The 26,110-nt window shown below is 35.4% G+C and overlaps 2 protein-coding genes across 3 annotated transcripts in view; both read right to left on the reverse strand.

Annotated features, from left to right (window-relative positions):
* Positions 1–1,993: 1,993 nt before the first annotated feature.
* LOC136035401 (trypsin-1-like) lies at positions 1,994–11,628 on the reverse strand. The gene is made up of 4 exons (XM_065717181.1): positions 11,468–11,628; positions 7,833–8,049; positions 3,433–3,845; positions 1,994–2,181 (listed from the first exon to the last, which is right to left on the reverse strand). Exons 1-4 carry the CDS (start codon positions 11,511–11,513, stop codon positions 2,036–2,038), a joined length of 822 nt encoding a protein of 273 aa, XP_065573253.1. The 5' UTR covers positions 11,514–11,628; the 3' UTR covers positions 1,994–2,035.
* A 10,666-nt stretch (positions 11,629–22,294) lies between these two features.
* Positions 22,295–26,110, reverse strand: part of LOC136035402 (trypsin-1-like) — a 36,071-nt gene continuing 32,255 nt past the window's right edge. For both annotated transcript variants that reach the window (XM_065717183.1, XM_065717182.1), the window contains exons 5-6: positions 25,808–25,915; positions 22,295–22,539 (exon numbers count right to left, since the gene is read on the reverse strand). In XM_065717183.1, the coding sequence (XP_065573255.1) occupies positions 22,390–22,539; positions 25,808–25,915 (258 nt within the window). In that variant the 3' untranslated portion in view covers positions 22,295–22,389. The remainder of the gene's footprint in view (positions 22,540–25,807; positions 25,916–26,110) is intronic.

Raw genomic sequence — 26,110 nt, forward strand, 5'->3', positions numbered from 1 at the left:
GTTAAAAAAACTTTTCATATTTATTTTTTTCATTGTTTAACTTTTTAAATAATGCTAGAAAATCCTGCGCTCCCTTCATGGAAATTTTTCTTCCCCATGACAAATTCCTCGATGTAAAGTTCCCCCAACATATCCCCCTCTTGTCAAACGCCCTCTCCCAACCAAAAAAAACCCCTGAAAAACGTCTGTACACTTCCCAATAACCATTACTATATGTAAGCACTGGTCAAAGTTTGTAAACTTGTAGCCCCCTGAAAACGTCTGTACACTTCCCAATAACCATTACTATATGTAAGCACTGGTCAAAGTTTGTAACTTGTAGCCCCTCCCACGGGGACTGTGGGGGAGTGAGTCGTCCCTAAAGACATAGTCATAAGTTTTTTCGACTACGCTGAATAAAATGGCTATCTCAGCATTTTAATACGTTGACTTTGGAAAATACTTAGTCTGGGAGGGGGCTTTTGTGCCCTCCAATTTTTTGGTCACTTAGAAAGAGGACTAGAACTGTTCATTTCCGTTAGAATGAGCCCTCTTGCAACATTCTAGGACCACTGGGTCAATACGATCACCCCTGGGAAAAAAAAACAAACGAACAAATAAACACGCATCCGTGATTTGTCTTCTGGAAAAAAAAAAAAATTCCACATTTTTGTAGATAGGATCTTGGAACTTATATAATAGGATTCTCTGATACGCTGAATCTGATGGTGTGATTTTCGTTAAGATTCTAGGACTTTTAGGGGGTGTTTCCTCCTATTTTCTAAAATAAGGTAAATTTTCTCATGCTCGTAACTTTTGATGGGTAAGACTAAACTTGATGAAGCTTATATATTTAAAATCAGCATTAAAATGCAATTCTTTTGATGTAGCTATTGGTATCAAAATTCTATTTTTTAGAGTTTTGGTTACTATTATGCCGGGTCGCTCCTTACTACAGTTTGTTACCACGAACTGTTTGATAGGCAAGGCTAAAGTGTTTTTTCTGATTCCCCCTTACTACCCAAAGCAATTCCTAAGGTATACCCTTTTGACAATCTTGGTAAACTTGGTGTATTTTGGTTTAGGTGAAAACTCCCCCCCCCATCATTCTCTGGAAGTTCAAACTAAATGCCCTTGGCCTTTTTGGACACCATGGGTCAAACATACCCCTATTTAAAATAGTAAATATTTTACGTAAACAACGGGCGAATTATAGCACTTGCCCTAGCGGCTGTTGGGTCGGGGATGACATCCCCAAAGGCACGGCTAAAAGATTTTTCAGTTATTTTAAACAAATGAGATATCTAAAAATTTTAGTGAATATCTTCGGAGGAAAAAGGGCTGGAGAGGGTGACTGATTCCCCCCCCCCCAATCACTTTTCACTATTAAACTGAGCGAAGTTCTGATTTCCAATCAAATGGACTCTTTCTAAAGTTTCTATGAAAAATCCTTCGATAAGTAGTGTTTTGGTGAAGAAATTCTATAAGAACTAATCAAATAAAAGATAAAGAGAGTCCACTTCTCTCTTTACTTAAATAGTGCTATTGCACTGCCTATGATGGTGTTAATGTGTTTACATTGATAAGTTTTTATGAGTATCTACGCTCAACACATTTTGTGAAGGACCATAAGACTTAGGTTGTCTTAATTTATATTTTATTTCAAAACTTATGTTTTAGAGGGTCTGTTAATTTTTACTGTCTACTCTTCTTCGAAATACTTTGTCTTTGGTGAATATTATTTTACTGCATTAAAAAAAATTAGATTAACTCTAGTGGTCAAAGTATTGTGAACGAAGTCATGAAAGACCCTTCATTATGAATGAAGTCAATGCAGATTCTTGCTATGGCTTAAATATGGCTCTCTAGCCATATGCAAGTATAGAAAACTTCTGGACTGGGAAGATATTTTCCTGCAGGATCTTAGCTCTTTTAAGAAATTAAATAGACTTTCATTAACTTAAACGGTCCTTATATAAACAAGAAAATACAATATAAAGCTTAAAAAAATTAATACCGTGAAAAAATTTTAATTGAAGAAATTTAAAGCAAAATCTTAAGCAGTGATCATGTTAATCCAGTCAACAAAATAGGAAACTTGAGTGTATACACCTGGGTATCCAGCATAAGCACAGCCGTAGCCCCAAGAAACAACACCAATATGAGCACCATCGGCACCGAAAAGTGGTCCGCCAGAATCACCTACAAATAAAAAGTATATTATTATTTTTCTTATCGGCTCTGGGAGACACAATTGCTACAAATAAAAGAAGAACAGCTTATATTTCCCATTTTTATGATCTACCTTGTAAGCAAAGTCATACCTTCGCAATACCTTTTTACAAATATTTATACACTTGGATATATTCCAGTTTAGTAAGCTTCATATTTATTTACTACTAATTTAAAAGCGAGGTGAAATAGTTTATTCTTTGAAATATCTCCATGTTCAAAAGTTTGAACAAAAATTTTATTTGTTTGAACATATGTACAAAAATTTCATTTCAAAAGTTGCTAGAAGTGCCTGCCCCCTCCCGATTTTAAATTCTACATATTTGAGCCTAGCTCTTACTGAATCTGATTGAAAGTGTTCTTAAATTTATTTAGCTTGTCTTAGACAAAATATTTTTTCTTGGAAGGCTAGAAACTTAAAATAATTGAAAAAATAGCTAATTGATGTCAAAATTCTTTTCTGTGAGGTTTCATTATTTCTCAGTGAAGCAGATGAAATTTAAGTAAAACGTAACTCCAATCTCTGCAAAAATTTGATCCATTTATATTAAAAACGCATGCATATTTGGTGTTTATTTATGCTTTAGTATGAAAATTGTGTTGCAGTAAAAAGGTTGGACATTGTGGGGCCAAAAAAACGTGAAAAAGTTAAGTTAGATGTAATGAGCATTAAAGGAAGATATCTACAAAAGTCTTTGAATACAAAACTGCGGTCGTAATTGACTTGCATGTCCTAGATACAAGATTTGGCTTTAATTAGCTGTATATAAGAGTCAAAAATAGAGAGAGAGAAAAAAGGAAAGGTACAGAGACATATAGAAAGAGAGACAGAAAGAGAGAGAGAGAAAGAGAGAGAGAGAGAGAGAAGGAGAGAGAGAGAGAGAGAGGTCAAACAGAAACAAATCCAACATTTTTATAGTACCCAACTACAAATTAAATTATCAACGAAGGTAGGTTTTAACAGATTTAACTATGTCAAAAATCTAAAACATTTCTCGAACTCATTTTAATGAGTTCGAGAAATGTTTTTAATGCCCATATTATTTAAGCTGCCCAAGACACTTAAAGCTTAATTGTTGCCTTTAGCTGTAGTCTTATATAAAAATAAGTTTTATGAAAGTATTGACATTAAATTCACTACGAGTAATCTTGCCCTATCTCAGACACTAAAGAAATTAGTTCTTGAAAAACGGTTAGATGAGCTTATGAAATCTCACTCACCTTGACAAGAGTCAACACCTCCTTCTGGTACACCAGCACAGATCATATGATCAGCAACATCAGATTCACCATAAGCAGCTCTGCAATATTCATCAGTTACAATGGGCACATTGACTGCGTGAAGAACTTGTGGAAGGCTTCCGCTACCGGAACTGAGAGTTCCCCATCCAGTAACAGTGGATGGAGTTTGGTCTTCGTACTCTTGCATTTGAGCAGGAAGTGGAAGTCCCTGGACCATATCGTTCATGGAAAGAGGGGTTGCAAATTCCAAAAGACAAATGTCGTTGTAGATAGTCCATGCATTGTAGTCTGGATGCATAATAATTTTGTTTACTTCAACTTGCTGCTCATCTCCATCATCAACGGAGCGATCGTGTTCACCAGCAACAACAACAAAATCTCCAGGGCTTGATCTATACATAGAATAAAACGCTGTCCATTTATCATAATTCAAAAATTGATCAGTTACTAGAAGTAAATTACAGCAGGAGATAAATGGCTCGATTGTGATTTTCTATACTCCCAATAATAAATGATCAGATAATAATGTGAAACATGTTTTGGGTCTTCAAGACCTTAAAAACAATGAGCACAAATAAAACATTGTGCATGTTGAAAACCAAAACCATGTAAGTACCAAATTGAACAGCCAGAAAATAAGTTTGGAAAGTCAAACAAAACAAGTCACTCAAGTTTAGAATTTAATTTTCAATAGCCTCAAATAATTAGATAAAAAACACCTTGGTGCTGTAATAAAAAATATATGAAGGTTTGTGGTAAAGCAAAAATCAAAGTATGATTGTGATTAATCAAATTTTCGTAAAATTTTTCAGTCCAACCTAGCAAAAACTAATTAACCCAAATACATTGCAATGTCTATAACTTGTAATATATTTATTTTAAGCGTTTCTATTTTATCCTAGCTTTATTTATTAAGCAAGTTTATAATAGGCTAAAGCCTATTTTTGCAAACATTTTATAAAAGTCATGTTAAAACAATTTTACGGATTTTATCACGTTTAGAGCTCTATTAGAAAATTTGAAGTTTCATATATGCAAAAGCAGACTTATCACCTGAATTTGAATATTTGCTCATAGAATTTACGATAACAGTTTCTCATTGCTGTTTTTATTTGAGAAGCTTTTCAAATAGTTCGTGGTAACGAACTGTAAATAAAGAGCGATCCGGCTCAATAGTAACCGAAATTCTGAGTAACAGAATTTTGATAATATTTTGAAATATAAAAGTTTCGTTAAGTTTAGTCTTACCCGTCAAAAGCCTGAGAAAGTTTGTCTGATTTTCGAAAGAAGGAGAAAAAAAAACCTAAAAGTCATACAATTTGATTGAAAATCATACCATCAGATTCGACACATCAAAAAACCCTACTGTAGAGGTTTCAAGCTCCTATCACCAAAAATGTGGAATTTTTAATTTTTTTTTGCTTTTTGTTTTTTTCAGGGGTCTTCGTATCAACCAAGTGGGCCTAGAAATTCGGGAGAGGGCTCAATCTAGCAGAAATGGAAAGTTCTAGTGCCCTTTTTAAGTGACCAAAAATATTAGGGCGCAACTAGGGCCCATCCAACTCCAGTTTTTTCTTAAATTGTTCAATCAGAATTTAGAGATATCTATTTTGTTCAGCATAGTTGAGAGGCTGGATAACTATATCTTTGGAGATAACATAATCCCCCAAAGCCCTTGCGGAAAGGTTTTTAAGTTATAAAATGTGTCCATTGTCTACTTATAGTATTTGACATTTTCTACTTAAGTATGCATTAATTTTCCGGTTGGGGAAGGGGAGGACAAATTACCTGCTTTCGAGATTTTGCATGGGAGAATTTTCCATAGAGAGGGAAGTTTCCAGGGGATGAACTTTTCAGGGGAAATTTTCAACTGGGGGAATTTGCCAAAATTCCTATTTGAAATCTCTTTATATCTTTTGCTTTCTCTTTACCGATTCAATTTTACGCTTGGAAATGTTAAGGGCAATTGTCCAGGGTAAATTTTCGCCAGGATTGAATTTTTCCAGAGAATATTTTCGTGGGGAGGGGAGTTTTCCGTGGAGGTGGAGCCAGATATAATGCATTTATTTAAAAAAGATCAGAAATGAAATTAAAAAAGTTTTTCAGCTGAAAGTAAGGAGCGACATTAAAACTTAAAACAACCAGACAGTATTACGTATATTAGGGGGTCTGCCCCCTCCTCAAAAGCCAGCACCTTACGCTACATTTAAAATTTTGTCCGACACTTCTTTAAAAACGACTGGCCGTTTAATTAGAACAATAAGTAACTTTTCTTTAAATGCCAAAAATATTTGGCGTGAAGAGTGAGGTGTTGAGGAGGGGGAAATCCCCCTCTCATATACGTAATAATTTTTGTTTATTTTAATGTCACTCCTTAATGTTCGTTTTAAAAGTTTTAATGTTGCTCCTTACTTTTAGCTGTAATAGCTTGTTTTTTTTCAACAGTAGATGAAAGACAGTTGACAAAAACAAATACTTTGCTTAATACTTAAGCACGCACGGTGCACTGCAAATGTGCCAAAATATTCATAATTAAAAACCTTGCAATGCTTTGTCATTTAGCTTAAAACTAAAATAACTACAGTCTGAACTCAGAGTTCAAGGGGGAAATCTAGATTAAATTTATTGAATTTGAAATCCGTTATGTTCTTAAATTAATTCAGTGACTGGAGTAAATTAAGTGATCATTTAAAGACTTTTTATACAGATTAAGTGTACCTGGTGAGAGTTAAATGGTCTTTTGATCTAGTTTTAGAGCATTTGTTTATATCTTGAACAATTAGCTAAATTGGATTCAATTTTGGTGTGCCAAGCCACTTTTATTATCATCTCTCCAGTGGAAGTACCGGTAATTCCGATAAGTATACAGGAGAACTTTGACCTTGATATGTTTAGGGGCTGAAACGGTGTGATTGATGCCATGTTGTTGCTACAAATGTCAGTCTTCTAATCACACAATATCCAACTGTGACAGGTCTGTGCATTGTTCTTGGTGTGCCGGGCAGCACGAATCCTCCAGCTCTTCCCCCTGTCAAGCGGCAAATCAGAAATGCGCAAACTGCAGTGGTCCCCATGTGTTCTTTAGTCTCAAATATCGTATCCTTCGTGAAGTCCTGTCTAAGAAGAATAACATCCCTAAATGCCTGAGTCAAAAGACTTAAGTTCATGCTCCTTTAATATTAATGGGACTAAAGATAAAGTCCACATAATTAAGCAGAAAAAGTCTGACTACGACATTTTATTTCTTCAAGAGCATCTTCTCCCTGCTGTCAGTGTCAATTCGTTGCGAAGAAGCAGTGTGCATTCTCTGTACACTACAAACGCCGGTGCACCAGAGGGAGACCCTCTGCTGGTCTAGTTCGCATCATAAAACAAATTTTGTCGGAAATTTTGCCTCCCCTCTATAAATCTAATGACAATTTTATTGCAATAAAAACTGGAGATTATGTGCTCATCAATGTTTACCTGTCATGTGACCGAAAATGCATTGCTTCCCTCACTCGATTTTCCAGCGCGTGCTCCTCTGAGAAGAGAATTGTCACAGACATAGAAAAGCACGGCTACAAATGACTTTTTATCGGTGATTTAAACTGTAATGTGCTTAACCAGTCCTCGAGTACTGAGTAAGTCTTATATTCCCTCCTAAATAATTAAAAATCTTGGAAAAAGACCTTAATTACAGTTACATTCATAGTAGTGGGGCTTTATTTAATATTTATCATTGTATTTGCTCTACTGCTAATTCTTGTTCTACAGTGCTCATACATGAAGATGAACATGATTATGATTTATTTGATTCCAGACATGACATGATTTGAATCCATTGACATGATTTGATTCCAGAGTTTTTTGGAGATCCATATAAACCCTCACATTCTTTCTTCGCGTAGGTGTCCACACGTAAGTTGAATTTCCTGTTTGCCTTTGCACAATATCGAATTAAGTTAAATTCCCCCAAGACAATTACAATAAACCTCAAGTAGTCCTCTAGACCGAAACATGTCTTAACAAATGTTTGCAGGCAAACGTTGTGAAAATGTACAAGTGAAGTATCATAAAATGAAGTAAAAAACTTCCGTATGATAATAATTTTAATTTATGTTCATAAATATATCTTTCAATACACATTTCCTTTTTTTATATTTAGCGTCTTATATTTTTTTTTGCAAGGAATACTAGTTGTGGGCATTTTTTCACTTATGTTTAACTTCTTGTATTTGGAGCAGGAAATATTATGTGACTTTTCTTCAGTTAATTCAGACTTATTTCAAAGGAACTAATTAATGCACACACATTTGAATACCTTTACTAAATATATCTAAATTTCTGTTAAAATGACATGCTTTGTAGCTTGCTTAAATTCTATTAAGGCTACTTACCCATCACAGCAGTGAGCAGCAGTGATACCCCATTTTTCATTGAGGACAGAGCCACCACAAAAATGGGAGAGTCCACCAAAATAATTGTCAGCAAGAGAAAGCTGGAAAGGAACTTCACCCTTCACAGTTTCTGCACCCCCAACGATATATGGAATCATTCTGACATTACCCTTGAGCATAAGGTTTAACGGCAGACGGGGCAGAACCATCTGCGGTGCTGGAAAAAAAAATTCTTGTGAGTCTAATGTCTGAAAAAAAAATCCTACATGCATAACGTCTATTGCTTAAGTTAGATCGAAAAACATGTCTATAATATGAATCTGCTAACCACGGTTGAAGTAATAGATACAACTTAGTGAAGAAAGAACTACGGCCCACGGAAACCAAAAATTTCAAAAAGGTTATCTCTAAGAAAGTCTTAAGGGAGAATCTGCAGTAAATGTCGTGGTCTATTTGAAAGATAATACGAATAACTACGTGCTTTTCGTAAATTCTTCGTAATGGCACTATATTAAAATGCCATCTAGCATTAAAATGAACACGTGTTGATGCCATTTTCAGAGTGGAGCAGCAAATGTAAAAATAAAAACCATTTTGATTGCAGCTTTTGAAAGCCCTTAACTAAAGGATTAAAGTCTCCCATTATAGTTTGCCTATCTTATTGCTAACTCTGGTTACAAAAATTATTTATTCAATATTTCGAAAAGAGCCCAAAATCCCTTAAACAAGAGGCGACCTTAAATAAAAATAAAAAGTTCAAAGTTGAAGTCGCTATCGTCGTAAGCCTGTTGACGGGATACTTAATGTTCCTTTTTTTTCTAGAACAGCTTGCTGTTTGATATACTGTAAATGAAACGGGAACCCAAAACCATCGGTAGACGTCGTAAGCCCGTTGACGGGATACTTAATGTTCCTGTTTTTTTTCTAGAACAGCTTGCTGTTTGATATACTGTAAATGAAACGGGAACCCAAAACCATCGGTAGACAATTCCTCTGGAAACCATCTAACAAGTCCTCGTCTGTCTCCTGAAGTGCCCATGTTTCAGAACTATATTTGATCGCAACCATCACTGTAGCCTCTAGTATTCTAGCCGTCGCTTGTAGATTTCTCTTCCTAGTTTAAGCGACTTAGTTTTTTAAGGTTTAATTTTCGAAGCCTATTTTTCCGTCTTAAAACCCTGAAAACCCCCTAAATATTCCGTTTTTATCAGAACCTTTCAAGGGGGCAACTGGAACAGCTGCCCTGGGTGACGTTGCTGGGGAAGTAGTGGTGTTGCTGAGGTTTAGAGGAAAACCCTGCTTAACACCTGATTTTACCAAATCAGATACTAACCTCATTTCTTACCTTAACCACATCAATATTGTTCTCGTACATAACGCTGATCACTTAAATGTATTTCTTTGGTATACCATATGATGCTATCATCGACTACTTTGTTAAAGCTCAGCTATCAGATAGATAAAACTCCTGTTCATAATCTAGAAAACTAAGCATTAAAGGGCTCTACTGATTCAATTACTTCTCAATTCAATTATTAATCTAAAAGCGAAAATTGGTCGACGCACACTCTTCTCTTCTTAAATGCACACTGTTCTTTTCTTAAACTTTATTTTTGAAGTTCTATTTATAAAATGTGTCCTCTCTACTTGTCTGAAAAACCTGTCTCCTACTGTATTTCTTCGTTATATAGGCTTAAATATACTACATGTGCTGATGATGTCCTTTTAGTTACTTCTTCTTTACGAGGGTTGGCTAAATATTTCCAAAATTTATCGTCTCTACTTAGTGATATTGGCCTACTTAGTGATATTATAGCTCTAAGAAGTGGAATAGAAATACACTTTTCGAACAGCTTATTGTTTGATACGCTGTCAATCAAAAGGGAACCCGAAATATGGAAAAGTATATTGATACTTTCATTTATACTTTTCTTTCATTTGTTTTAGTACTCTGTAGTGTTATTTTCAACGTTCATTTGAGGTTTATAAATAAATATATAAATATAATGAAACCATAAAAATACCATGTCTATAGAACTTGGGCAAATAAACTGACTACTAATATATCCCTGTCTTTGTAGGACTTTCTAAAATAAGCGCTTTACTATAAACACAAAACATTGTAATATGGTTTTTAAAGTACAGAAATGAATCCACACGGCGTATTTTTCTGTATTAAAATAATGTATTTTTCTTTCTTGTTCGCGGACTTTTTTATGTCAGCAAAGCGTACGTATGAATGCTGCATAAGCTAAAAAGCAATGATTTTTGTTCGTTTCAAGACTAAACTTCCCCCTTTATTTTCACATTTTATTGCAAAAGAAGCTTTGTTTTTTTTTTTAATTTATTTTAATAGGATGTATTCGTCATCAATGTAAGAAATGATAGTATTCTATATGGAAAAAGATGTGAAACAATAAGCTAAATTTTTCTTCGATATAGCTGATTTTTAAATTTGAAGGTCTCTTTGTAATACTCCAAAACTTGTAATGGCTTAGAAATAAGATCGAGTTGCCCCAAAGTTCATTTATCAACCGAAATCGTGGCTGAACTGTCACCTTTCATAAAAATATATTTGAAGCATAATTTCCTCATGCTGTCAAGTCAACCAAAACTAATTTAGCTAGATTTATTGAGAGCAGACAGGCATGAGGTGAAATTTAGTTTTAAAGTAACATGCAAATGAAAATAGATGAAAGCACTGGGGTTGCAAATTAACGTGTCTGTGTGTTTACTTTAGAGTTTAACTACTACTCCAGCAAACTCTGAAGGGAATTGATGGACCTGAAATCCTACAGTCTGAGCCAAAACTAATCAGAGGGAGAAGAGTTATTTCTAAGGCCGTCCTTTAAGAGAATCAAATTTAAAAAGACAATTTTTTTTAACTGAAAGTAAGAAGCATCATTAAAGATCAGGATAAAAAAAAATATTCCGTATACGAAGGGGTTGCCCCTTTTCAATACCTTTCTCTTCATGCTAAAGTCTTTGGCTCTTAAAAAAGAACTTTCTATTCTAATTAAACAGTCGTTGTGTCTTAGGAATGGTTCTTAAAAAATTGGAAAGGACGGTCAAACTTTACCGTAAGGAGAAAGATATTGAAGAGGGGGCAACCCCTTTACATACAGAATAGCTTCTGTTGGTTTTGATTTTTAATGTTGCTCCATACTTTCAGTTGAAAAAACTTTTTTTTTTGTTTAATTTTCATATTTTTTATGATAATACCGTTAATTCCGGCTCTCCCTCTATGAAAAACTCCCTCCATTCTTGGAAACTTCTCCTTGAAAAGTTCCTACAACGGAAAATACGGAAATGTAAGATTCCTTGCAGACAATTCAGCCTGAAAAATCACCCATAACACACTTCCACTTGAAAAACAGACTTTAGGCTCCAATTGTTTTTCCGATTACTCTGAAAATTCCATCAATGGAAATTTTTTTCTTGAAAATCAAAACACGCTGAAAATTTCCCCTGTAACATCTTCAGATAAAAAATTGAGTTGGCAAAGAGAGATTAAGACAAATAAAAGAAAAATTGTATAGAAATTCTGTCCAATCCTCCCAGTGTAAAATTTCCCCTAAACAGTTTACCCTTGGAAAAATTATTTCACTTCACTAGAAGACAGAGAAGAAGCTTACCTGCCGCAGCCACGGCAACGCAAAAAGCAAGAACGATGGCCTTCATTTTGTTGACTGAATTTTCAAACGGTTCTTACAGTTTATATAGTCAAAATTAATTTTGATAAGCTTTGTGTTTTTGTCTTTTTCATCTGTTGACACAAGGATTTTCTACGCTCTTTGTCTGACATGTGAAGACAGTGCATGTTTTAAAAGAAGACTTTATCGTCCTTACTCATGTTTATATAAGAAGAAACGCATAACAACCATTGGAAAAAGAATAAGCATGAATTCATCGAAAGATAGGTGGAGCATGGTTTCTCAAACTGGGGGTCACGCTTGGTCGGAATAACTGAAATCTTGGTTTATGAACAAACTATATATATACAAATGTAAAATAAAAACTTTAAAAATGAGTAAGTATGTATCAGCCAATCGGTAACGAAATAGCTGAATTCCACTGATAAAATGAATCAAAATATTGAAAATAATAGAAGAGATAGAATTCCAAGAGAAGAGAAAGAGAAAAAGAGGCAGAAAAAAAGTGAGAGAGAGGGGAGGGGATATATCAGATAGAAATGAAAGAATATTAACAAAGCCTAAACGAACAGGAATTAAATCAATACTCCGATCAAAATTGCAGATATTACTATATCTTAATATAGTAAAAAAAAAAAAAAAAGGTAAAGGGATACGGCATTAGACTTTACAGTCCCTACCGGCGGTGCTGATCTCCGTTTCTTGGCCCTTCAGCCAGGAAGTGCAATGGGGGGTTGGGGGCCAGCCATCCTGTGCTTTCACACACCCTTCCTGTTTACCTTCCCCAGATTTCTCCAGGTACCCATTTAGAGCTGGGTCGACTCTGGCTAAGCTTACAGAGTCACGCCACTGACCCCCGTCCCAACTGAAGAATTGGGTACACTGGGATTCGAACCCGCGTCCTCTCAGACAAAGGATCCCGAATCCAGCGCACCAACCAACTCGGCCAGGACGGCTATAGTAACCTATACTATAATATACAAATTAACAAATAAATAAGATACAAATTAATGTAAATAGATTAGATAATAAATAGATTAGATATAAATTAATAAACGTAACCTATACTAAAAAGAACTTCTTGTGGTTAGTCAAAGGAAGGTAAAAAAAGAAAGAAAAAGTGAGATAACAAAAAATAACAATGAAGTTATCACTTTCTTAAACCCTCTTTCGTAAGACTAGAGTAGTATTAAAGTATTACTGGGGAAAAAAATATTTAGGACTTTGTGTCTTTTATTTTGTCATAATGTCAAAAATAATTGAAGCAGGAAAAATGACAATACTAATAAAATTTAAAGAAGGAAAATAAAGCCTTTTAGAATAAATAAACTTGTGATGCTCAATTTAGTTGTAGGATTTCAAAAAAAATGCATTATACGCGGCCAAGTTTTTGGAGCTAGAGAAAGAGCGATGAGGGCCTTTTAATCGTGACTTAGGTGTTCCAATAGACGCCCAAAAGAGTCCTTTGAATCTTATATTCAGATACATTATCAAAGACCATTTGAGAAACATGAGCCTACAGTATTTTAGTTTAGAAAACTCATATTGTCATTTAAAGCCACTCCCAGAATAATCTCGACTCCCTAAATTAAATGTCAGGACTCCAAGCTTGTAAGATTTTGGTGAAAGAGATTGGAGTGAACTCAGGCTGCAGTGCCCAACAATATATTTATCAAATATGTTCACGGTCTTCGGATTAAAAAAGTAAAACGCGCCCCCGTCCTTCTGAAGTTTATCTATGAAGCCTTTGTGTTAAAAGCAGTAAAGGGGACAAGGACTCCTGACTGATTTCCCTACGTGGAAGCCACTCTTCCATACATTCAGATGAAAATATGCTTCTCCGGACACATTTTGGATCTTGACGGTATGTTTAATTCACGTTCAGAGAATTTCTGGTCAGGTAGCCTACAAAAATTCAAAGAATTTCCTCTCATCTGAAGAAAATTGTTACCCAACTAAAAATCCGAATGTGTTGAATTGATTTTTCAAATGCGTGCGTCTTGGAATTGAGGATTTTTTCTTCTATAGAGGTTCCAAATTTTTCAAGATCGCGATTCTTGTAAGCAATATTTAATAGTAGGACAAGTAAATATATTTTTTTTTCAGTAGACAGGTTTCATCATCTGCTAATGACTCCTCGTCGTAACAAAAAGGGTAACACAGCTTCATTAACTCCTGCTCGTCCCTCTCCATACTCCCATGAATTTTAAATTTTCTTCCTGTTTCTTCACTCCCTCCTATGAGTTTTAATTTTCTTTTAAGTTAAATTTTATTTTGTTTTCAAGCCTAATTTTATCTTTCAAACATTAATGCCATCGTAGCAAGTAGGTCAACACAGCTACTCACATGCCTGCTTCACCCTTTGCAAACTCCCATGAATTTTTATTTCTTCTTTATTTTTCTTTTATCTCTTTTTCGAGCTTACGTCTTTTAAAAAGTAACAAAAACTGTTCATAGCAAAAAGGCCAACACAGCTGCGCAAAATTCTACTACACTATTATCAGCTCACATAATTAGAATTCTTTCGGGGGCAATTTTAGCTTTCAAATATTAATTTAATATACTCTAGCAGCAATTTCGAAACTTATGTGAATACTCCTGCTTCAATTTCTATGTATTATATTTACTTTATTGTTTTTCGAGTCCCTTTATCTTTCTTTTCGAGTCCAGTTTATCGATATTTTTGAGTCTAGTTTTATTTAAATAGTGATTAAAATTTATTACCTTAAATCGCAATAACAGCGAGATAAAGTGGACTGCATCCTTGTGTAGAACATCTCGGTGTTGAATTAATGAGGTGACACAATTAGTGGGTGTGATGGGTGTGGCGTCCCACTGGTACTTCCATTCCAAATCGACTGCATTTTTGAAAGAATTAACCGATTCACCAGTGACAGTCTCATTGGAAAGACTGTTCTAAGTTGAGACAGCACGTACTGAGAAAAAGTTCGTCCTCTTTCTGCGTCTAGTGTGCTCCTGTTGCAGCTTCATTGAGTGGCCCCGTGTCATAGTGGCAAGGGAGGGAGTAAAAATGGAGCTAGGCACGTTGTTTTGGTGCACTTCCTTGAAGAAAATGACAGCTCCTCTGTGCCGCCGGTAAACCAATGTGGGTATCTTCAGGTGACGCAGACGTTCAAGGAAGGGAAGCTGATGGTGTGGGGCACAAAGCTTAGTTGCTCTTCTCCGCACGCTCTCTAGGGCTGCCACATCTCCCTTATACTGAAGATTTGTAACGGGGCAGCCAAACTCCAAATGTGGTTTTACAAGAGCATTATATAATTTTCTTATTATTGTAGAAACAAGGTCAACAGAGGAGTAACTCAGAACGCCAAAACTAACAGCACTTATCTCCACATCCGAGCATTTATCATAGATGAGTCAAGCACTAAACTCGGTTTACCAACACTGAATTTAATAAACTCAATCAAGGCTCGTAAAAATAAAGATAACCCACCTGAATCAACATGCGTACCAAGTCTCAGCCATGTCCATCCAAAAACTAGCAAAGTAATCAGTAAATTCAATTAAAAACATTAAAAATACTTAGAATGGGCAACTGGAAACAATAATATAATGTCAATTTAATTGAGCCATCACAGACACCTCAACCACGGTAATAATTACTTTGGGGCAGAAGGACAACTTTCTCTCCTAGACCTCGGTTCCCTCCAGACCTCAGTTTGTCTCCCCAGATGAAATTTAGTTTCTTCCAAAATACTAAAAACTAAGTCAAAACTAAGATAAACCTACATAAATCAAGCTTTAACAGAAACAGATCATTTTTTTTAGTACATATTACCTTTATAATGGTGTAAAGTACCTTTATAGTACAATTATTGTGCTAAATAGTACCTTTACGGTACCAAATGGCTTTTTTTTTTAGTTTTTACTGTCATTTTCACTTGACTAAAGAAGATTGGCGATAGCCAGTTTTCGAGATAGCAAAACTTTGAGATAGCCATTTTTTAACTTAGCTTAAAAGTCAAAAAAATATGCCTTTGAGGATGAACCCTCCCCACAGCCCTCAGAGCAAGTGTTACAATTTATACCCTGGGTGTTTGGTAGGTTTTTATAAAAAAAGGTGGTCATATAAGCTTCGGAGTGGGCTCATTGGATTGGTAATCAAAAGGTCTAGGGCTCTTTTTTAGAGTTACAGGGATCGAAGGGCAAATATCCCTCCATACCTTATATTTTCCCGAAACACATCTGAAAAAATATTAAGATAGCCATTTGAGTAGAAATAGACCAAATAACATATAACCAGGCTTTTGGGGTTGAAACAAACCCCCAGAGCCTGGGAGCAAGGGTTGTAAGTTGTGCCCCAGGGGCATTTAAGGTTTTTATGGAAGAGGTGGTCTAATAAACCCTAGAGCAGGCTCATTTGGTTGAAATTTGGAAGTTTTAATTATCTTTAAGTGACAAAAATGATGGAGGGTAACTAACCCCCTTCTGACAACCTTTCTTTTCACCAAACGCATCTGATTGAAATTGTGAGATAATGATTTCGTTCAAAATAGTACAAAGAACATATAGCCAATGCTTCCCAGCATTCCCATACCCATCATTTCCCGAAATGCCCCCGATCAAGACGTGGATGTAGCAATTTTTTCATCGTAGCTGAAGGGTCCGGAAATTATGTCTATATGGAAGGTCCCCCTCCCCCAAAGCTCTCAGAGAGTTTTCATGTATACTTTGAAGGGGATTAATTGCATTGGAAATCAGAATTTCTAGGGTTCTTTTTAAGAATAAAAGGGATCAAATGGCAGCCAACCCCCCAAACGTCGCATTTTTCTGAAATGTAGTAAATAGATGTTATGACACAGTCATTTTATTCAAAATAGTCCAAAGATCATATAGCAAGGCTTTTGGAGCTGGTAAACCACTAGAACCTGAGGGCAATGGTTATAAGTTATACTTCGGAAACATTTAAGGTTTTTATGGAAGGGAATATTGTTTAACTTTAAAGGATGCTCATTTGGTTGAAAATTGGAAGTTATAGTCGTCCCCTCCCCCCGACAACCCCAGTTTTCACCGAACGCATCTCATTGAAATTGTGAATTTTCAAATGTTGATAAATTCATTTACTTAGACAGTGAAAAAACAGGTACAAAATTCCAGATATTTCGATCACATATACAGCGACCGTCATCAGTAGAGTTACTAAAATAATATAATTGAAACTAGCATATTTATACTCAAATATAAATATCTGCTCGTGTCATTCACAAAATAATGAACTTCCGGGTTATTCAGTAAATCATTTTCAGAGAAATTTCAATGACAAAGTTCATTCAAAGTCTTGATGTGAATTTTGTCATTGAACTTTCTCTGAAAATAATCTAGTGAAAAATCCAGAAGTTCATTCTTTTGTGAATGACCGAAAAGTTATTTATTTTTGTGTACAAATCAGCTAGTTTCAATTAGATTATTTTAATTAATTCTAATAATGATAGTCCAGAAAATATCTGGACTTTTGTACCTGTTTTTTCACTGTCTAAATAAACCAATTTATCCCCATTTGAAAATTTATTCGTTCGTCTTAAAACTGCGGTGTGGTCGAAAAAAATACCTAATATGAGGTATTATGTAAAGAATTGAAATTGTGAGATAACAATTTTGGTCAAAATAGTCTAGAGAACATATAACAATGCTTCTAAGGTTGACACAACCCTGCAGTACCTTAGGGATAGAGTCGTTAGTTATGCCCTTGGGGATATAAGGTTTTTATGGAATGAGTGTTCCTATAAACTTCAGATATACCTCATTTGATTTGAAATTGGAAGCTATAGTGCCCGTTTATAGAGTCAGAAGTGATTTAAGACTAACCAGACCCCCCCCCCACAAACAACCATCATTTCCCAAACACAATTTTGTTCGTCGTAGTTGAAGCGTCTAGAAATTATGTCTGTGAGGAAGGGATGCCCCCACCGGCAGCTCAGAGGGCAAAAATTTTAAGTTATGTCCTGAGGGTATTTAAGTGTCGTTTTTTTCAGAAAGAGTGGTCGTATATGCTTTGGAGGGGACTCATCATGTTGGTAATTGCAAGTTTATTTTTAAGAGACAAAGTGATCAGAGTGCAGCTACTCCCCACGCACGTTGTGTTTTTCCAAGATGCGTCCAATAGAAATTTTGAGAAAGTCTTCTTATTCAAAATAGTCTAAAGACCATGTAACAGGCATTGGGGTTGATACAAACCACCAGAGAATGGGGTGATGATTGTAGGCTATGCCCATGGGGAATGGTTGTTTAAACTTTAGAGTTGTCTCATTTGGTTGAAATTGGAAGTTATAGTTCTCTTTTAAGAATCAAAAGTGGTGGAAGTCAATTAACCCCCTCCCCAACTATCACTCTTTTCATAAAATGCATCTGATTCAAATTACACAATTTCAATTTTGTTTAAAATAGTCCAAAGATCATGCAGAAATGGTGTTGGGGTTGAAACAAACCACCAGAGCCCTGGGCAAGGGCTTTAAGCTATGCCCTGGGGGTGTCTAAGTTTTTTATGGAAAGGGCGGTCGTAAAAAATTCAGTTGGTATCATTTGATTTGAAGTTGGAAGTTACTCTACCCTTTTTAAAGAGACAAAGGGATTTGAGATCCCCCCAAGCCCACAATTTCCCCCAAAAAACATCCAAACAAAGTTTTGAGACATTAATTTTTTTAGTATTGTTGAAAGATTCAGTAATAATTCATTTGGGGAAGTCCAACCACCACCAACACCCCCCCCCCCTCCAAGGCCTCAGGGAAAGGGCTGTAAGTTATGCAATTTGTTCTTTGTTTACATATAGTATGTGCTGTTGAGAAAATGTATGCATGCTTTACTTCTACTTTCCTAAAATACGAAGGGAACTAAGATGAGTCTTTCGGGGAATGTTGACGGGAGTGTTGAACTAAATCGAAACATTTTATGAGTATATGAGTTGTCAAAAAGATTTAACTCAGGAAGAATTGAGTATATTAATTTGGAACTTTCAGAAAATGACAAGGGAGATGATTAATTGACTTAAAATTTGCATGCTCCTGCTACTACAACTATTGCCACTTCTACCACAACTACCATTACTGCTACCACTCCTATAACTAAAACTACTACTTCCTTAGCGAGCACTACAAAGGCAGAGAATATTGAAAAAATATCTGAGGAAACGTTGAGGGGAAAGTTGAACTAAATCAAAACATATTATTTGTTCACAGATTGCAGATACGGGCTTATCAACAATATTTTCGGAACGGCTTGTCGCATCAAGATGAAACTTAAGGGGCACCGTATGTGGGATGTTCAGTTCACCAAAAGGCAAAATATACCCGCTACTACTGCTATTAATGCTGCTGCTACTACTGTTACTACTAATAGTTATTGAGCATTACTGCTATTACTGTTCCTACTACTACCACACTACTGTGATGCTAGCATAATTAAGGCCTCACGCATGAAGGTGAAAATCTGACTGAATTTGGGGGAAGTTTAAACTAAATCAAAACACACTATGCGCATGTAGATTGTCAAAAGGGTGTACCTTAAGAACAGATTTGGGTATTAAGTTGGCATTTTCAATGAACACTTCAAGGGGGAGATCAATTGACAAAAAAGTAATATATGCAGTCACTACTAACGCTAATAATACAGCTACTTTTACTAATACTACTACAACTACTAAACTACTCCAACTAATACTTCAATTACAAGAACTTGTAAGGCTTAGAGTATTAAGGTGAAAAGGGCGTCTAAAGGATATCAAAAGTCCACATCAAGAATATTTTGAGAACATTTTACCATGAAAAGGTGAAACTTGGGGTCATCAGGAAATCGATGTTTAACACCAGGATGTTTAACTAAAGGCTATATGTATATGCTACTACCGCCAGTATTACTGCTGCTACTGCTGCTACTAATACAACAGTAGAACTGCAATTACTTCTACTACTACAGAAGCTATTGTAATGAAAGTACTATAAAGGCAAGTCTAAGAAGGTAGAATTTTGGAAAATATTGATGGCAAATTTGAACTAACATAAAAACACTATGTGCATTAAGATTGTCAAAATAGTCTGTCGTAAGAATTGATTTGTGTATTAAGTTAGAACTCTCTGAGAATGCTTAAAAGGAATGATCAATTGACCAAAAGATAATATGTGCGAACTATTGCTAATACTACTACCAGTGCAACATCTCTACTGGATGAATTTCGGGATTGGAATTAGTAGTCCTTCATATCCCCTACACATATCTTGGTGTACTATTGGAGTTTTTAGCCCCACACACATAGTCTCTATCTGTAAAAGTCAACATCTAGTCTTACCATTGAGATAAATGTTTCCGGAAACATGCATTTGGGTGCCAAACATATATTCGTAAGACAGCTCGACGTCGTGACAGTCTTATCTCGGTGTTATATTGGAGTGGTTCCGAGTGGTCCTGACCATCTGGAGAGCATCATTTAATATACCATGGGAATATATCCTAAACTGAGTTTTTTATCTTATGCTTAGTGGAGGGGACTGCTTTTCATACTGTTTTGTTTTATAAAAACACATTTACAATTCCTTTAGTTACCGAATTGAATATGTTCAATTCGTTAACACATTTACAGTAACATTTTCCGAATTGTGTGTGTTTGTATATCATGTATCATCTTTGGTTTGAAAAGCATCCCTACTACTTATTTTTAAACTTTTGAATGTAATCCACGAATGATTTTTGAACTCGAGCCTTCACATTACTAGTATCAGTAGAATATGCATTATGAATACGAAGAGCTCCTCATATCACAGACATTTTTTTTTAATATGAACTAGGAATGGATAGAAACTGTATCTTGATGAGCTTGGCAGTACCCAATACCCCTCTATGAGGGGGTCAATTTTTAATGGGGTAAATGTTTTTGGAACTTTGAATTTTTCACCTTTTCTTATGTCTTAAAATATCATCAAATATACTTCTAACAAAAGAAATTCACTTGTGATACTTTCGAAATACATAATGAAGATAATATATAAGTTAATCATGATTTTAACCTATTAAAAAAATTTTAACGTTTTTTTATTTTACTTAGTTTTTTAACTTAGAAATTTTTTCATCTTTTCTTTTTCGTGTTTTAAAATGATATTAAGTATGCTTATATGAAAAAAATTCACTTATGAAATTTTCGACATACAAAATAAAACGTGATTTTTTTTTAGTTAGACACATCGATCTTCTTTTTTGTTAGACACAGGGTACTCTGGGCCAATCATAAGGTGCCCTGGATAGTGAAATACCTTGGAGCATCACAAGGGGATGGCTTGCAAAACAAACAATTGGAGTTAAAGCAGAATTTTTATTTGGAAATTGTCTGAAAATGCTTAAGGAATGGCAATCAGTGCCAAAGAGTGCCAGGGGCTAGAGAAATGCATAAAAATGCTTGAGGAATAATATTAGTGGCCACAGGGTGTCACAGAGTACCACGGGACAAGAATAGTCATGGAACATGGACGGTAATGTATTTTTGTTATCTTATCCTAGTGGTTTCATCATTTGCTTCAATGGAGTATTCCCACAGAAAATTCAAAATAGATCTTACATTCGTAATAAAAAAAATACGAGTTGAATGGTCATCTTGCGTTATCACTTTAGAAAATAATCATTGAGAGGTTTCACGAACAATCACAGTGCATTTACAAAATAACCCATGTCTCTGTCTAAGTTGTGTCAGACAATTAATAACGATAGACTTCAAATTTCCTTATCCCTTTAATTACCATAGGAATGTGTCACATGTTACCAGACCCTCTTGAATTCCCGTGCTAGCTTGCCCCTTAATTTAGATCGATAGGATAACTTGAAAACTATCCCCTTACAGTCGTTCTGATGCGTGTTTACACCAAGTATCTCTATGCGTGTGTTCATATAATTACAATCTTTGAGGTTTGCGTAATGCGGTTCAGTTTCCAGGATATGATTCCCGTGAATAACAGACATCATAGACAAGGTTATTTGAATTTCCATGTGTAATCAATAACACCTGCGTAGGCTATGCATCATCATATTGTGGTAATTTTATTACGTAACTATTAACTCCGTGATTAACTCCGCCCCCTATCTCCGTGACTAATAAAAAATGTATGGAAAGATGTAAAGTGCATTCTGAGGGGTTCCAGGGTTTATTTTGATACTCTCTTAAATTTGTCTTCGCAGCAATTAAAACAGCAGTTATGATGTTTGAATCAGCTTCAAATGCCAATTCTTCTTCACCTTATAGTGATATTTTTCAAATGATTTTCTTAAGTTTCGTTGCCTTAGAGATTGACATTGTTTTTTACAAGGTTGAGGTGGAACATCCATGACAATACCTATGTGTAAGAAATTGGAGTCTTGCGTTTTTCCTGGAGCCAAGATAATGTGGGTGTTATGTCAACTCTCGAAACATACTTATTAGACCTTCCAAGAATTTGGAACAAAAAGTCCAACCCAAAATTTTTATCGGATGTCTGGGATGGTAACAGAGGCTGATGGTAACAGATGGTAGCAAAACGGGCACAGCATTTTTGATTTCTCTTTGGCCACTTTTGGCTTTCAAAAAGGGCACTAGAACTTTTAATTTAAAATCGAATGGGCCCTATTCGCAATTTTTTCACGGCTCCTTCAATATGAAGTGGTCAGGAAAGGAAAACAACACTGATCATGAGCTTTGCCGTTTTTTCTCTTTTATCTGTTCTGATTTTTTTGTAAGACAGGCTTTCATGTTAATAGTACAGTATTAAAAACAACTAAGAATGTTTTTATTGAATTAGTATATTTTTCGTCTATAACTGATTCATGGAACACAGTTAATAACATTTCGCAGTTAATAACATAACTGTAAAGCATAAATTTTCACAAAATAGAGACATTAAATATAAAATGTAATATAAAGTAAAAGCAAAGTTTTACTTTGAATTATTTTCAAGCCATTGGACATACTGAGATACTTCAGTATAAACGCCAGGATACCCAGGATATGCGCAGCCAGCACTCCAAGAGACAATTCCAACAAGCTTTTGGGAGCTTCCAATATACAACGGTCCTCCGGTATCACCCTACGAAAGTAAAGCAATATGTGATTATTTTTATGACAATCTTGATTGTAGATGACAAAATATTGATAGTTGTAACCAAGATTAAAAAAGCCAGTAAAATGAAAATAAGCTCTCATAGAAGAATATCTCAGCCCTACCCCTGGGGACCTACCTCAACAAAAAGGGAAAAAATAAACAAAATCAATTCATAAAAAAATCTTCAAGTGCACAAGAATGCGCTTTCTAAGGCTACACATGTGTGATGAGTCCCTGGCCCTAAATACAATATAAATGTTCTTTTCTTAACTTAATTCCCTCCTTATAGTTATTGCTCGCTATCAATTAGGAATCTTTTTCTATGGCTCTAAACTAAGCATAAATTTAAGCTCGTCATTTCGTTTGCCCTACAAATCTGTCAGAAAAAGCGACTAACTAAAAATAGGGTAAAATCTGACTATACAGTGACTCATCGAGACAGTCGAGACTTACAAGCCACGTGTTTGGCTACAGTTCAGTTCAACAAGAAAATGTACGGATTCTCGAACTAACGGAATTCAGACAATAGGCAAATTGTGACCATCAGTCAGGACCTTAAAGAAAAGCTACTCCCAGAGACAAGGCGTGTTATGTCTTCTTCTATTTTCGAAGTTCACTTCTGTTTTGTTTTTACAACCGTTTGATAGCACGTTTCTCACCTTTTTCAAACTGCCTTTAATATATAATTATCGCATAGCTTATAGGTTTTGAGAAATCGAAACAAGTTCAATACCATAATGGAAGTAATCTCTGTGTTATTGAGGTAAATTTTACGAAAGAAGATATTTTCGAGATACTAATCAAACCATTGACCCAACTCACAGAGTCAAAATAAGATTACCTTTGTTAATTTTCAAAAGTTTTCTCCCCCTCTCCAGCCCTGGCCACGAGGATCTGAAATTGCGTTAAAAGAGAGACGTTTAGTGAAGATCCTCAAGAGAGGTTTTTCCTTCACTAGATGAGTATTTGGTCGGATATAAGGGCATAGCCGTGATAGAAGTAATTTTTTTAAGATTTTTTACTTTGAAAGTAAAAGAGGAGTCACAGTACCGCTCTGATCATTCTTCCTGTCTTTAATGCTGCTGGCAGAGGACCAGAGCATTTCCGACCAGTGTTGTCAACAGCGGTACAATTGTACCATTTTGGTACATTTCACCTCCAAAGGTACATTCTCGTACAATCACCAATTTCCTGGAACAATTTACAAAATGTGGTACAATAAGATTTGACTGGACGTCAGAATATAGCGAGCAAAGGGAATTGTAGTTTTTATTGGTTTTCTCTTCTAGAATTTTAAGTTTTCTTTTACACTCTTATTTAAGTACCTGTTGTAGGCCTCTTGTGGTCAGAATATAGCGTGAAGCCGCACATCCATCCGTACGGTAAGTATAAAATAGGTGGAAGGGGTCAAAAAATCCGAAACTCGAAAGAAACATGGCATTGATGGTTTAGCGTGATGTGTTTATCTAATCAATGGAAGCCACTGAGGCTAGATAATTGATCAAGGTATCCATACAACAAAGCAAAATACATGGATTTCGGGCCAAGAGGCACTGGAGAAAAATATCCCCATATGAAAGAGCAATAGGCTTAGTCATACACAAATCCTCAAGGCTCAAATTGTGGGAGCCATGGGTCACCTAGAAAAATTTGTTAGAATGAGAATCTCAACTGTAAATATTTTTTTCAATCAGATTATACCATTCCCCAACATTATAAATATGAGTGTAATATTATGGTGCCTCAATGTTGTTGGGTTGCAATATCTAAAAACGAGAGTTTGTGTATGACTGGATAGGTTACAAAAAAGTTGATTGGAAAGCACAAAGACTTGACACAGGCACATTTTTTTTAATCCAAGTAGTTCCTATGACTCTAGATTTCATTTCTTGAAAATTAAGAAATTTCGTTCTAAAACTTATGAAGCCCCACTTTGTTATGTATGTTTGATGTTGGATTCTATCCTGTAAGTTCAATCAGTCATCACATAACTTTTTGATGGAGATTTTGTGGAAGGGGCCATACCATACACTTAACATAGCAGTAGAAATAGTACCTAGGCTAGGCAAACCATGATTTTTGCAGGAAAACTCTGTAGGCCTGTTACAGTCTATAAAATATATTGAAGGAACTATGCTTTCATGGTAATAAAAGAACATTCTTGCTCTTGATTTTTTCTTTTTTAGATAGCACCAATTGAATTCTATTTTGGGAGTATTTCAGTCAACCACAAACCCCTATTTGGATACTCTTTGGCATATTCTGGGTATATCTAGTGTTTGACATAGCCTATGCATAAGGCTGGATACCCTATACCAAATGCTGGGTAGCTATTGGTACCCTGACCTACCTCACTACAGATGAATTATGATTGGTTGATTTCTAAGCTTCACTCAAATGATCAATTTTTTATTGGGTGTCAGTATCCAGCATTTGGCATAGACGATAGATATACTCAGCATTGTTCTCAGTTACTGCAAACATTCTTTTAAAAATACAATAGAAACGTCGGGGATGTGACACAGAAAGTTTTGCCTGAATAGACAGAAAACGTACGAGGACTTTTTCCCACATTCATTTTCAGACTCCTTAATTTATCCGCAGTAGGACCGGACCGAGCTTCACAAGGTGAAAGAAATCAGTCAGGAATTAAGCCAAACCGGCTGATTTCTGTCAAACCTTAGTAAGAAAAATAAAGATACCACCTTGAGCCTACTCTGATTGTTGTGACTGATGCATATGGGTATTCAGGTCCAATTTTACAATATAACTAATTGCTTACACAAAAACTGAAACATAGCCTATGCATAAAGCTGGATATCCTATGCCAGACGCTGGATAGTAACCCTGACCTACCTCACTGCAGTTGAATTATGATTGGTTGGTTTCTGAGCTTAACTCAAATCATTAATCAAATATGGCTATTCAGGTCCAATTTTACAATATACCTAATTGCTTACACAAAAACCGAAACAATAAAGGTAATATAACCTTAATAACATCGGTCATGTTTCGAAGTGTCATTTCAATTGAAAATAGTTAAAGAATTTGTCTTGGGATGAATTTTTGTGATGTGGGGGGGGGGGGTCACTAACTCCCGAATTAGGGAAAGCCTATGTCAAATGCGGGATGTTAATAGAATTAATTTCAAGATATTACCGGTTCTTTATTCCAGAAGTTAGAGAATCTACTAGTGTTATTATAAGAACTTGCGTATGGGTTACGCGGATCATTTGAAAGTACAAGGTCTTACCTGACAAAAGCCTGACGAATCACCACCAGCACATATCATGGAATCTACAATTTCGCTGCTACTGTAAGCTTGTCGGCATGTTGCGTCACTCAATATTGGTAGCTGTGTCTACAAAGTAACACATTTTATGACTCTGCATATGTTAATATAGCAAAAATTACCATTGAGGATGGAGGGGCAGCTAAAAGTCATTACTATTATTACCTCATTTTACTATGTATTAACCTTAACCGCTATTATAAATAAAATTTTTGGTAATTTCTGTTGCTTGTTAGTTAGATTTGATTATTTGTTTCAATTTTT

This window comes from Artemia franciscana, chromosome 14 (genome assembly GCF_032884065.1).
Source record: "Artemia franciscana chromosome 14, ASM3288406v1, whole genome shotgun sequence".
Lineage (NCBI taxonomy): Eukaryota > Metazoa > Arthropoda > Branchiopoda > Anostraca > Artemiidae > Artemia > Artemia franciscana.

Excerpts from the sequence above, each read along its gene's own strand:
- LOC136035401 (XM_065717181.1), bottom strand. The coding sequence starts at position 11,513 with ATGAAGGCCATCGTTCTTGCTTTTTGCGTTGCCGTGGCTGCGGCAG. Across the intron at positions 3,846-7,832 it reads GCTGCTCACTGCTGTGATGG|ATCAAGCCCTGGAGATTTTG; the intron begins GTAAGTAGCCTT and ends TTCTATGTATAG. Across the intron at positions 2,182-3,432 it reads AGGTGTTGACTCTTGTCAAG|GTGATTCTGGCGGACCACTT; the intron begins GTGAGTGAGATT and ends TTTTATTTGTAG.